This window comes from Watersipora subatra, chromosome 9 (genome assembly GCF_963576615.1).
Source record: "Watersipora subatra chromosome 9, tzWatSuba1.1, whole genome shotgun sequence".
Lineage (NCBI taxonomy): Eukaryota > Metazoa > Bryozoa > Gymnolaemata > Cheilostomatida > Watersiporidae > Watersipora > Watersipora subatra.
This window is the reverse complement of record NC_088716.1, coordinates 53,153,007-53,168,292: the sequence shown is the minus strand read 5'-3', so window position 1 is coordinate 53,168,292 and position 15,286 is coordinate 53,153,007. Positions and strand designations below refer to the sequence as shown.

The 15,286-nt window shown below is 36.9% G+C and overlaps 1 protein-coding gene across 1 annotated transcript; it reads left to right on the top strand.

Moving 5' to 3' along the window:
- The first annotated feature begins 8,407 nt into the window (after window positions 1–8,407).
- Window positions 8,408–14,620, top strand: LOC137403915 (protein RER1-like). The gene is made up of 7 exons (XM_068090023.1): window positions 8,408–8,515; window positions 9,372–9,476; window positions 10,768–10,872; window positions 11,205–11,307; window positions 11,564–11,642; window positions 12,078–12,213; window positions 14,291–14,620. Exons 2-7 carry the CDS (start codon window positions 9,399–9,401, stop codon window positions 14,363–14,365), a joined length of 576 nt encoding a protein of 191 aa, XP_067946124.1. The 5' UTR covers window positions 8,408–8,515; window positions 9,372–9,398; the 3' UTR covers window positions 14,366–14,620.
- Window positions 14,621–15,286: the final 666 nt, after the last annotated feature.

Here is a 15,286-nt window from a genome sequence, read left to right as displayed (position 1 = left end):
TGAAAGAGTAAATTTCTCCAAACTCTGCATGGAGGCCATCTAGGAATAACCAAGTGTCGAGAAAGAGCAAGACAGATTGTATGGTGGCCTGGCATATCTCAACAGATTGCCGAGATGGTAAGAAGTTGTAATACATGCAGGGTCAATGGAAACAAAGTCCATCAGCCACTGATGCAGTCACAGTTCTCCAAATATCCTTGGGAAAAAGTTGGGAGCAATCTGTTTTACTATGACAGCCAATGGTATCTACTTGTAGTAGATTATATTATGAAACATTATAAATATGCTCATGAGCGCATTTATTCTTCACTCCGTGATAATATTGATACAATTATGTAGGCCTATCTCCCTCAATCGATATTGGGAAATATATTCATAAGGTCCTATGTTTCTCACTATTGCAAAATTAATTTTGCAATAGTTAGAGATCAACACAGCTCTCTAGATTATACCTCTAACATCATGTAATGAAGAACTTGAGCTCTCGTGACTCTATTATAAAATCGTTGATTGACAAACATGGCCTACATGAGTGTGCATGCCATGTTTATGTAATACATATCTTCTAGTGAATAACATAGGTCAAAACGTATTTGGTTTGTGTAATAGTATTAATTAAGTGCATGTGACATTTTAATGCTAGTAATTGTGATCGCGCCAGACCGTCATAGACAGTCGCAATGGAAGTGCACGTAATAAACAAGTAGACTACAAACACGAACTGAATTTAGATTCTGATCACACCTTGCAGTTGGTACCCTTCCCCCAGGCCAGCCAGTCCCTGTCTTCCTGATAAGCTCTGACCTTTGCTACAAGACCGGTACACGGTACACAATTGTCTACGATACTTATCATCACATAGTGGCAGCTGAAGTTTTTGGACAGTGCTTTGCTGATTGGCTTGTTTTTTTTCATGCTTCTGCTTTTCATTTTTGTAGTTTGCTTCTGCGACTACCTTGAATTTTTATGATGAACAGTGGCTTGAAAGCTTCTGGAGAGCTCTCTGTTAAAGGAAATGTTTCTGACAACTGGAAAAAGTGAAAGATCTTTTTTAGAATTATTTGCTAGCGATTGATTTGGTATTGAACCCAAATGTGAAGCGTGTTGCTCCGCCTGAGAATGCTTTGATTAACAGACGTCAAGTAGCTTTACTGCTTAATCACGCCGGTGAGGAGGCTACAGAGATATTTAGTCAGTTTGAGTATGAAGTTGGTGAAAGCAGAGGCGTACTAACTGATGTATTAGAAAATTTGAGGCATATTTTAACTCTAGATGAAACATGCTGTATGAATGGTATGTATTTTGGTCAATGAATCAAACTGATGGCGAGTCTATTGACATGTTTGTTAAACGATTGAAAACACAAGCTGCCAAGTGTGAATTTGGTAAGTTGCGTGATCAAATGCTACTATGTCGTATTGTATTTGGATTATCTGATACCAAATTGAAAGAACATTTTTTTAGGGACCGGACCATCAACCTACAAAATGCTTTGGATGACATACCTGCTGTAGAAATCACAAAACAGCAAACGTCCAGATTATCTACCCGCGACACAGCTGTAATTACTGTACATAATGAGCCCCTTGAATCTTGTGTTAATTCCGTTCAATGCGACTCGAGTGCTACCCCTAAGAAGCCCAAGCCTCGCAAAGAATACAAATATTGCGGATATAGCCATGCTGAAGGCCGATGCCCGGCCTATAGAGAGACCTGTAATAACTGCGGACTAAAAAACCATTTTGAAAAGATATGCCACAAACCCAAAAGCAAAACTGAAAAACAGATGAATAGCCTGTTTGTTGGCTCGGTAAATGCTATCCCAAGCAAATTGAATTGTAACACTTTCACGTCTGGTTGCTTTAGTACAATCCTTCTCCAGTGGCTGGCCACTTTGAAGGTTTTTCATTTGTATAATGTGTCTACCGTAAAGATATGGACACAAGTAACGATTTTTTCTCTGGTTCTCACCAAAATCACGAAATGAACGAAAAACACAGAGTTATTCGGCCAAAATTCACAGAGTTGTCAATGCTGTGCATGCACACCGAAATTGTCGACGAAATGCTTTTAATTGACTAAACAAATTATTAGGGAGCACGATTCTAGCAGCTTGTGCAATTGGCCTAGTCCAAGAAATGTATTACGGCACACAATAAAAGTACCAATGCAATTCAACACAGTACATACAATACAACTGATTGGATTGTGCTATTGTTTGTTTTTATTGTTCGGACACTATGGCTACGAATTGTTTCTTTTTTAATAATAACAATTTTTATTTAGCAGCAAAATTTCCGTTGTAGAAAGTGTTGCCATATTTCGCGCAATCAAGTCAGTTGTACCGTATTTACTATGGCGAGTAGCGTTAGTATTTTTCTTGCGTGTCGCTTTATGTGCCTCGAACTATATAAATTGTGAAAGCTGATAGAATTGTGCTCGCTAATAATTTGTTTAGTCAATTAAAAGCATTTCGTCGATGATTTCAGTGTGCATGCACAGCTCTCACAATTCTGTGAATTTTGGCCGAATAATTCTGTTTTTCATTCATTTCGTGATTTTGGTCAGAACTAACGAACAAATCGTTTCGTGTGGCCGTATCTTAATACTAGTAAAGCTGTGTATGAGCACACGATTGTGGAGCTGAAAAGAGGAGCTTTCATGTCATACTAAACAGTTTATTCTGCCGACTCTAACTAATGCAATTTCAGGACAAAGAATGCCTTTTCAAAGCAAAAATGATAATTTTCAGAAACAGAGTACTAGGTATTGCTTATTGCAGTAAATACTTTTATTATTTATATCTGATTTGGCATATCATTATTTTGCGTTAGGCCTATGATATGGCAAAAAAAACAGTCAACACATAATGGCCTGTTTTAGAATCGCTCTTGCTCATTTCTGGTACGTGGTCACCATCATCATCGATATCCATAGGCCTATCATTATCTGAATCGGATCCACCACCAACTTTCCTGTCCGCTTCATCATTGTAATCTAATACAATTATAATGGCTCAGTAGCTATTCCATATAAATGTATGAATAGTCCACACCCTGCTTCAAAAATCAGTCGCTTGGGACAGGGTAGATTGGGGGAGGAGGAATCTCCCCCAACACCCCCAACCCTCCTCTCCCTCCACACCCCACCCCTCACCCTCCACCCCTCATCTACCCATAGCCTACATAAATGTTGAGTCTGACTTTGCATGTAGAATGTAAAATATCCTACTTTGCAGAAGTATACTACATAAAAGCAGTTTTAGAACTAATCTAGTCACCTACTACTATTAGCCAATAGTCACATATCCAATAATAGTTTAGCCAGAGGAACTAACCATATAAGATGTGTCTGGCCATAAAAGATTGGGCTAACAAGATGAGTTACAACCATCGGGAATCTATCAATGAGTGAATCTAAATCATCTGATCGTCAAGCCATTTCTTGACTAACTAAATAAAGTGAAACTGCACTGACATTTTTCACTCACTCATGCTGTGGTTTTCATTTACTGTGCCTAATTTTGAGAGCATTTTCAATTTTATTTACCTTCATCATCAGAGTAATCTACATCTATTGATAAGTTGGTAAATGACAGTGACATCTTCACTGTCACTTACAAACTCATCAATATTTCCAGCTATTTCTTTATCAATTGAGTGTCTTGATGTGGAAAAATTCCTAGCCATATTGTCAAACTTTTAATAAACTTGACAAAGTTACTATTCTGGCATAGCCTGAGGTTTTCACAAATACTTCCAGTTCTATTTAACATATTGGCAAGGTTTTTTGTACACAAAGCTAAAACTCAGGGCTATTAGAATTTCGGCAATATTAGTCGATCGGAGGTCAAAAACTAGTCACATGACCTAGGTCGAATTATTTTGATGTCAGCCACTTGGAGAAGGCAACTCCAATCGAAATATTTCGATGTCAGTTTTGAAAGTATTAAGTCTGTTAAATCTTAGATTTTGCTAATGAATCTGAGCTACAAGCAGAAAGTCATAGATTTCTTTCAAGATTGATACGGCAGCTGAAACAAACTATCACTTTAAACACCATCCACTCTCTAGAAGCCAAACTTTTCCCTACTGCTGTAAACCTTTATGAATACAACCGTTTGAAGATCAGCAACGTTTGTGATCTACAACTTTCTGTGAACTATAACGGTATCAACCATGGAGTACACTTTGAAGTAGTTGATGAGAACCTGCCCCTCATTTTAGGTCTAAAAGCTGCAGAGCTCTTTGGATTAATCTGTCATGTAGATAAGGTGACTTGTTATGCCTCAATCTTGAATGAGTTCCCAGATGTGTTCAATGGTATTGGACATCTAGAAGGAGAACATGAGATATGCATTGATGAGGAAGTGGAACCTGTTGTCCACCACCATCATCGGCGTGTACTTCTGAGCATGATGGACAGAATGAAGAAGGAACTAGATAGTATGAAAGCTTCTGGAGTTATTTCAAAAGTTGATAAACCAACAAATTAGGTCAGTAGCATGGTATGTGTAGAGAAGGATGGTTCTGTAAGAATATGCTTGAATCTAAAATATCTAAACAAAACTGTAAAGTGTGAACACCACAGAATACCAACACTGGAGGAAATTGCTTTCCGGTTTAATGAAATGCAACACTACACCATTATGGAGACGAAACATGGATACTGGCATGTGGAATTCACAAAAAAGAGTAGTCTGCTGACTGCTTTCAACACCCCCATATGGCCGATACTGCTTTAACAGGATTCCATTTTGGCTCCGCTCAAGTGCTGAGGTCTTTGAGAAGAAGGTTGAACAGATATTTAGAGACCTGCCTGGTGTTTCAGTATATTTTGATGACATTATTGTAGCTGGAAAAACACAGCAAGAGCATGATAATTATCTCCGTAGGTTACTTGCAAAAGCTAAAGCAGCCAATGTAAAGTTTAATCAATAGATAATCCAATTCAATCAGTCTGAGGTGCATATCTTGGCCATGTAGTATTGAAAGATGGTCTACAACCCAATCCCGAGGTGACTGCAATCAATGCCATGCCAGATCTTACTGATTGAGAAAGAATACAGAGGTTCATTGGTACCCTCAATTTTCATACAGGCTTACATACCTAACATGTCAGCCTGCATAAAACCATTGAGGGTACTATTGAGAACTGATAGCCACTGGTCATGGTCAACCAAGCAACAGAAAAACTTCCGAAATATTAAACGCCTACGCACGTCTGAACCAGTCTTGCAGTACTTTGGTGTAACTAAGAATGCTCATATGCAGGTTGATGCCACGAAGAGTGGTCTTGGAGTTGTGTTGCTACAGGAGGGTAAACCTGTTGCCTATGCATCGAAAAGTTTAACCAAGACAGGGTGCAAATACCCCAGATCGACAATGAACTGCTTGTTGTGTTTGGCTGTGAGCGTTTTCACAGCTACCTATATGGACGCAAGGCACATGCACAAACTGATCACAAACCTCTGGTTCCTATAATGAATAAACTTCTTCACAAAGTTTCCCCTAAAATACAAAAATTATTGCTGAGGTTTCAGCGATACAATGTTGACGTATGTTCCAGGGAAATACCTTTATGTTGCTGACACGCTGTCCCGAGCTTATCTCTAAATCATTACTAGCGATTAAGCGGACCTTGAGAATGAGATTGCTATAGTTCACAGCTTGGAAGCCGATGCTGGTATAGCCTGTCTTGACAAGCTGTTGTTTTTGCGTAGTTGTCCCCCCGTCGAGCAGCGAGCAACAACAGCTTGTCACAAGACGTACTGCACCTGATGCATCAGCTGCACTTATAAGGAGTTGTTCTCTTCCGTCTACGCGGCTCAGCTGCGATGTTATTCCGGTCGCTCCATTGGTGATCATAACGGATTTCACGCAAAAATTTATGTAGAAAAATTAAGATAAGAACGTTTAACTGGCAACCCCTCTCTGCAGTAAACTTTATTAGAATTTGAGAACTTAGGCAACAACAGCGACTAAACATGTGATTATTTGTGCGCTCAGTCAGTTTTATTTCTATTTTTGTATCAGTCAGTTTAATTTGTTCTTATGGATTTTATTTTGAGTTTATTTTATTCTTAAGTTCTACTAAAGTTTATCACAGAAACTGGTCTTTGGTTAAACGTTGTAATCTTGTTTTTTTCTACATAAATTTTTGCGTGAAATCCGTTATGATTACCAATGGAGCGACTGACATAACATCGTGGCCAAGCCGCGTAGACGGAAGAGAACAACTCCCTATAAGTGCAGCTGATGCATCAGGTGCAGTACGTCTTGTGACAAGCTGTTGTTGCTCGCCGCTCAACGGGGGGACAACTACACAAAAACAACAGCTTGTCAAGACAGGCTAATGCTGGTACAATTGACACTATGAGGCATGTTTATGCTGAAGATGATGCAATGCCACTGTTAAGGACTGTCCAAAAGGATGGCTGGAACTGGCCAGTGGGAAGTCAGGCTTCGACACTTCTACAGCCTTATTGGAGCATAAGAGCTGATATATATGAACTAGATGGCTTTCTATACTTTGAAGAACGCCTGATCGTTTTCAGCTCACTGAGAAAGCCAATGCTAAAAAAATTTCATGCTGGACACCTGGGCATTGAGAAGTGCCAAGAATGTGCTAGAAAGTCATTATTCTGGCCTGGAGTATCTGCTAATATAAAGAATGAGATTACGAGCTGCCACACATGTGCAAGATTTACTGTAGGCCAACAGAAAGAACCACTTATGCCGCGTGAGGTACCTAGTGTTCCTTAGAACAAAGTTGCTATGGACATCATGGAGTATAAAAGCAAAGACTATCTGGTACTTGTTGACTGCTACTCTTACTTCCTTGAGCTGAGATTACTGAAGAGGAAGACTGCCGAGGATGTGGTACTGGCGCTAAAGTCTGTGTTTGCTGTATATGGTCTATCTGTACCAATCTTAGCTGACAACATGCCTTTTAACAGTTAAATCATGCAAAGGTTTGCATCTGAATGGTCCTTCACCATTGTGACCTTAAGTCCTCATTATCCAAAGTCCAATGGGATGGCTGAGCGTTATGTGCAGACAATAAAAAACTTGAAAGAAGAAGAATCAAAGAAGTGTGAAGAAGATGGGAAGATGTATACCGCTCACTACTGAGATATCGAGAACTGCCAGTGACAAGATGTTCACTCAGTCTGGAAAATATGTTGTCTAACAGATCAATACGTGACCCGCCAATTACAGCTGAGCTACTCAAACTTGTACTTGTTGAACCAGCCAAGGCTTTGGCTGCTAACCAAGAGAAGAGAAAGGCATATCATGATCGCCAAGCAGGGATTCTAACTGAAATGCAACCTAGGGCTTTTGTTCTCATAAGGACTGGGGCTGAACAGGAATGGTCTTCAGGCATAATCATAGATCATCATGACTCTCCCAGAACTTATCTTGTAGATAATGATCACCCCGTAATCCAAAGAAACCATGTTCATTTAAAACCTGATCAAGCTTGCATGACTACAGTTTTTGCTAAGAAAGCTAAAGCCCAGTATTCTCCCACAGATGACAGTGATGTTGCAGCCTCCCGCCAAACCACATCCAAAATACTGTCTCAACCCCAACATCCCAAGAAGTCTCACGCCTGTTTTTGAGCGTCAGCCTCGAGCTAACTGTGGAGTCCTACCATCCAGATACAAGGACTTCCACATGGAGTGGGCATTTAGCCCACTTCAAAGGAGTCGGCTTTGGCCACTCCTTACCCCTGTAAATAGTTGTTAGTTATTATTCATTTGTTATCTTTAAACCTATACTTATCAATATGTCCCAATGCTACAGTTCAACTATTTATACTCATTTAAAATACTCCTTCTGTCAATCAGTAAAATGTAATAGAATTAATTAAGTGCACGTGACATCTTAATGCTAGTAATTATGATCTCGCCAGACCGTCAAAGACAGTCGCGATGGCAGCGCGCGTAATAAACTAGTAGACTACAAACACGAACTAAATTTAGATTCCGATCATGCCTTGTAGTTGGTACACCTCCCCCTGGCCGGCCAGTCTCTGTCTTCCTGATAAGCTCTGGCTTTTGCTACAAGACCGGTACACAGATAATTACGATACTTATCAATTTATCATTACAGTTTGCGTTGGCGAATCGTTAGTTGCTTGTCGGTCCATAACGTCTAGACGACAATAAACATGTTGCTTCAGCGATAGCAGGTTGCAGAAAATAACGTGCGTGCGGAACGGCTGCTTGCTACTAGGCTGCGACTTGTATTTCTGGCAGGGATTTCAATATAATATTATGTACATGTATAGCGAAAGAGGATGTCGTATATTTTGCGTCGATGTAAACCGGTAATTGAAGCCCTGTTTTATTGAATTTCAGGCTCATAGATGCAAAAATAATTGAGTCGCTACGTCGGATAATTTGTTCCCCGTGTCAAGGAAAGGCTACAGCTACCAATTTCCGGTGATGGTGCGTCGAAGTGATTGGATATCGTTATCTGTGACTCGTTAAGTTTGAAGAATTTTATAAGTAAGAAACAAATGCTTACTCGTTGCTAATTTAGGTTTATTATTTGTTTACATTGAACTTTTAGAGATATTTCAAGTAATTACCAATCCGACTAGTAACCGGACACTAATTGTCTCTGATTCTAGAATACATGTAGCTTACATTTTTTCTTCTCAGTCTGTTAACATTACTCAATACGAGTTCGTCCGTTTGTAATAATAGCAAAAATTTTAAAATATAAACAGAATCTTTTTTAGATAGAAATTATTAGTAAAGAATTATTGTAAGCTGTTGACGACCTGTAACATGCAAAATTATGATCGGTTTTTAGTTTATTAATCAGACAAGATAACTACCAGTAGACATTAGACAACTCAAATGTTTAATCAACGTTTTGTGACTATATTATCACTACTGGGTAAATATGAATCAGACTTATGATACACAGTTTTTAATAAGCTCTATGTTTTATGATGAGATTATATTAATACTTTTGTAGATCAATAGTTGCCTTTGCCAAACTAACCTAAAAGTCTGTAAAGCCTTTTACTGATTTGTTAATTGTGATCATGTGTTTGTTCTAATCATCAGTCATATCTATTCACATTTGTTTCAACTGTCGTTCGATTCTAGCAACTACGTATACATGGTGTTGTGTAGGCTGGGTGTACTTGCGGTTAACACAAAAGAAGCATTGAAAATTAATTTTTAAAATCAACCTTTCATCATCTGTGTACTATGTTCATCTTGCTTCATAAACTGCCGATGTGTTAGTTCTTTTACCTCAAACTGTATGTTATCTTCCGTGTTTCTCATGGTGTTACTACTTTGAAGTAGGTAGGCCATAGCTTGCTATCCGCTCTCTACATTTTCGCAGACGTGAGTTGAACTCCCACTGCAAGGCATGTTGGGTGAATCAGAGGCTGACCAATCTCTTAATGAGCCTTCAGCTATATCAAAGAAGTTGACACAGATTCGAAATGTGAGTTACACATTTGTTGCTAATTTGAAAGAAGCAAATGTTATTGTGCGTTTTCATCATCTTCAAATAATAACTCCTTAACCCTCTTCCAAGAATAGCATTGCTAGCACTTTTTGCTACACTGCCATTGGCAATTTGGTTCTTGTGGCGTAATCATGCATTTTTTTGTTGAATCTAATAGCAAGAAAATGATTGCTTCTAACTACTTTTAAGTTTGTTTTTATCAGCCAAACCTATTTATATATTTGATAAAATTCACCATTATGAAAGCTAACAGCACTCCGACAATGAAGTTGAAGCGCATATATTACCATCTTAAGTAATTTGAAAACATGGCTTTAACAGAAAAATGCTTGTTACATATAATAAATGTCTAAAATTAGATTAAAATCATTTCTAACCCGTTTAAACATGACTGCGGTGTGATTGCAGATGCTATGATCATATTTGATTTAAAGAAAGCCTTACCAACATTTAAATGGCTTTGAGTGAACAGCAAATTTTCTATGCCACATCCGTAGTTATAAAAATGTAAGGAGATCAACTTGATTAAAGACTGTAAGATTTACTGTATACAAAGATATAATGTTCCAACTATTACACTACGAAAATAATTCTAGCCAAATTGCCACCATGAGAATCAAAACTTGATGTTCTAGTGAGTGAAGACTGGTAAAAAATTATGTAGCCTAAGACTTGAATGATAAAAACAGCGTGTGTCTCAAACTTCTTGAAGCTAGGTTGACGAGAGTCTAGATGGTGTCGAAAACATAATTCATTGTTTTTTTATGAAATAGTGATAGAATGGCATTCAAACAGTATCCATACCGGTATGTTCTGAAACAGACTTTTCAGTTGTTTATCAATATTTGTCGCTGGCTTGTACTGACTTGAAATACATCATGGTTAATAGCCATGAGTTGGAAAGTTAGTATGATCTCTTTTTACGCAGTCGTCGGAATTGGCCCATGAACTAATTCATTGCCTTAATTTTAGCAATCAGAGAAATATTGAACGGTTTCTATTTTTGTGCACCACATGCCTATTGTCATGACCAATACCAAGTTAGCTATTAATTTGAAAAGATCAAATTATGGTGTACTGTTTGAACTCTACAAGGAAACTCTGTTGTGTAGCGTGTTTTGTTAAAAAGAGATATTAATAGCGCATTTCCATTTTTCAACTTGAGCTTTTGTATTCTAAAATGTGCAATTTGAATTCCCCTTCTCATATTTTGTGTTGGATTATTTTGATTTGTCTAAGCAGTATTGCAGCGCGTGTATTTTTGCAGATCTACCAAACATATCTTGATCGTTCTGTGCAACACGTGGCTGCCAGATGGATATTTCTAGGCCTCCTCATACTGTCATATATTATCAAGATAGTCCTCTGGCCAGTAGGTGTCATATAATTACTACATATACACTTGTGTTGTATTTACTTCTACTGAGTTTTGTATTTAATAAATACCTATACTTATTGTATACAAACCATTTTAGCATGTTTTAAATCCTGGAGCACACTGGAAAATAGTTTTTACTTGAATGTATTCGGCGATGATTTATGTTGTGAATCCTTGATGCGAGTAATTTTATTATACAGCTTTTCACGTTTTGTTAGCATTGTTATCTGGCTTGTTATTTATGGAATCAGTCTGTATTTTTAAAGTGCCTCTCATTAAAGTGTTGAATCGTTGCAATTACTACTGGTTTGTCTGTTTTCTTGTAGGGCTGGTACATCGTAACGTACGCTTTAGGAATCTATTTATTAAGCTTATTTCTTGCTTTTCTAACACCAAAAGTTGATCCAGCATTACAGAGTATGGATGATGGTATGTATGTCATTATCACTAACTGAACTATTCGGTAATTATCTAAAGTTGACACGGATAGTCAAATAGTGCATAGTGATAGTCAAATAGTGCAAATGTATCACTTTTTTTCAAATTTTGTTGTTTTCTGGAACTGAAATTTTTCTGTTTTATTGACCATTTTTTATTTTCTCAGTGAGTTCTATACTCAATTCCGGCAGTCACTAACACAATGTTCTGTTGGGTGTCTGCAGGTGAAGGTCATTTTTGTTTTTAGAGGATGGACCCAGTCTGCCTACAAGACAAAGTGAGGAATTCCGTCCATTTATAAGGAGGCTCCCTGAGTTCAAGTTTTGGTTAGTTTTACTCACACGATGTTTATGCCTTCAAATTGTTATATTTGGAGTTGTCCTTTCACACTATATGCTTGTAATTAAGTGTAGGACAAGTCCCAAAGTTTTTTGTATAATGAACGCGCTACCCTGATTTTTTAATGCTCACATCTACTTTGTGGTAACTTCTATTTTAGTATTAGAAAATTCACTCAAAAAGTTAGTTTTGCAGAGTGTTGCCTGTAACAATAAATTTTATGAGCTTCATTGTCTAAGTTGAGCAATTCAAAGGTTCAAGGTGTTTATGTATAAACACCTGAATAGCTATTATTGCTGATAATAGCGATATCAGCAATAATGAGACAGGCAAGTGAAATACTTACATAGTATCATAGTAGGGTAAAGTTCATTCCATGTTTATAGTAACCACTGTAATGGCAGCAATTGCTTCCGTTGCAGGCTGTCAGCGACTAAAGCCATGATTATATCTTTGGTGGCTATATGCTTCAAGTTCACCGACATCCCCGTCTTCTGGCCAATACTTCTTGTTTACTTTTGCATCCTCCTCTTTGTCACCCTGAAAAAGCAAATAAAGGTAAGTTCTAGCGGTGGTATCGTCAACCTTAAATGGCATTTCACTGCTGAATCTGTGTCATCTGTCACTGTTGAAGTTCATTTTAATTGACATATTGGACATTTTAGATGTCATAATTCTCTTCTCTGATCTTTTGAGTGGAATACTCTAAAATGCTTTTTAGTCATTGATATATGTAAAGGTTTTGCCTTCATTGCATGGTTACAGTACGTCATTTCAACCTTAATATCATAGACCGATGACAAGATAAAAATACAATTTCATTCTTTTGTTCAAGTAAAAGGCTTCAAAAACTGCTTTCCTCGTCACTGATACATAACAAGGCCCAGTTTTCATTGTAAAAGTAAATTCAATTATTATATTATTGATGAGATCAATATGCAAAAATAGGTTATGGAGGATTTCATTCATTAAATATTTGATAGCTGCTATAGATATGCTCAGTTTAATTCCGAGTTACTGTGAATTCATAGATGTCTATTGGATATCAATTCATGGATGTCTAGTGGATATCAATTCATGGATGTCTAGTGGATATCAATTCATAAATGTCTAGTGGATATCAATTCATAGATTTCTAGTGGATATCAGTTCATGGATGTCTAGTGGATATCAATTCATAGATTTCTAGTGGATATCAGTTCATAGATGTCTAGTGGATATCAATTCATGGATGTCTAGTGGATATCAATTCATAAATGTCTAGTGGATATCAATTCATAGATGTCTAGTGGATATCAGTTCATAGATGTCTAGTGGATATCAATTCATAGATTTCTAGTGGATATCAGTTCATAGATGTCTAGTGGATATCAATTCATAGATTTCTAGTGGATATCAGTTCATAGATGTCTAGTGGATATCAATTCATGGATGTCTAGTGGATATCAATTCATAAATGTCTAGTGGATATCAATTCATAGATTTCTAGGGGATATCAGTTCATAGATGTCTAGTGGATATCAATTCATGGATGTCTAGTGGATATCAATTCATGGATGTCTAGTGGATATCAATTCATAAATGTCTAGCGGATATCAATTCATAGATGTCTAGTGGATATCAATTCATAGATTTCTAGGGGATATCAGTTCATAGATGTCTAGTGGATATCAATTCATGGATGTCTAGTGGATATCAATTCATGGATGTCTAGTGGATATCAATTCATAAATGTCTAGCGGATATCAATTCATAGATGTCTAGTGGATATCAATTCATAAATGTCTAGTGGATATCAGTTCATAGATGTGTAGTCGTCAGTCAAATTCTTATTACGTTAATCGGATTTCACTGTATTTACCATTTACAGTAATTTATGACACGGAATAATTTTTATTTCTAATATAAACTCAGCTTCAGGTTGTAAAAAGTCAAAAAGTAGGTCATTTACAAATATCAGACATGCCATAAGTGGTTGTCTGTTTACCTGCGGTCATTATATTTAGGATTATCGTTGTGGATTAGATTCAGTCTCGTAACTAATTGTCTATACTTACTAAGCCAATCAGCTTATCTTCGAGATCATGTACCATTCTGATAGTTGTTCTTTTTTATTTTCTGGAGGATACTCCTAGCTGGAGACATTTTTATTAAAAGAATGATGTTATATAAAAACTTTCATAGATTCTGAAAATAATGTTTTGCTATTAAAGGTTTGCAAAGGGATATTTTTATTCATATTTCATTACTAAATTGCAATTTGGCATAATAGATTTAATAAATGTGTTGCGCCATTGCATGTCAATAAAGCTTTTAAACTTAATGCATCTTTTGAAATCTTTCTTTAGCGTGCTTCCATAAGAAATTTATTGGTAATTACAACTGTATCAGTCATCTGTTGGTTTTCATTTTGCATTACAATAGCTTGAGGAATACATGGCATTGTACCATTATCCATGGAATATATGATATTGTGTCTACTTTGGACTGTGGTGAATTCAACAAGATTAAGCTAATGATCACAGCTGTCACTGTTATTATTGTATGATGTGTGCTAGGAATTCGTAATCTGTATATTTATTCTTTGTCTAATCTTGTATGGCCCGTTCATTGTGGTTTCCTTTTTCTTTTACAGCACATGTTGAAGTATAACTATGTACCGATGACAAGAGGAAAGACAGTGTATTCAGGAAAACCTGATGCTAATTAATGCAGTGATATTTTAATTGAACAATAAGTCTTAATTCATAAACGCAGGCATTCGTAATAAACTTTGAGTATTTATCGTGAGACTTGCAAGATTTGTGTTTGAATATTGCAATCGCTTTACTTTGGTGACCATGTTTCCTCTAGTATTTTACAGGCATGTAGTCGATCATATTCATGATTAATATTGTGATATTGAAGTTTAAACAAAGAAATAGAGTAATACATATATATCAGTGGGCTATTCTTTCATCTTGCGTTGGGTTTTGAGGAGTTTGCTGCTCTCGTAGTGCCCAGGCTTATAAACTGGGTGCGCAACAGGCTGTCATGGGAAATACAGCAACTACTCGCAGCCATGTTTCATTGCCTCGGTTCAAAATCCCCAGAAGTGTGTCTAAAATTGCATCAATTTTGTACTACATTATAGTCAGGCCACATTTATTAAGACAGGGTATGCCAGTTAAAGCATCTCATCCGCGGCTGACTACCAAATACATACATTCTCATAAGAAGTGTCACAGGCTTTTAGCCGTATGTTTTTACTCATAATTATGTTCACTCATATGTTGTTGAATGTGACCAAAAAGTTTCTTTAGGTGAACATAAAAAGCCCACAATCTATTTCCATACAAATTAATATCAAGTCATTCAATTATTAGCAATTACAATTAAAAGTCTAAAACATTTTTAACCTTTTGGAGTTATCCTTTCAATTTAACACTGGAATTACCTCTCCACGATTATGGATTTAGTTCCTAGTTATTATGATCCGTTAGTCAATATTTATTTTCAGCACTTATTCAATTTATTTCTCACAGGTTGACTAGACTAATCTGATGTTTATCAAATTCCTGACATTTCATTCCTAATAAGCGTTTTAATAGATTTGGAGGTACTGTTTGATTATCACCACACAAATTCCCTT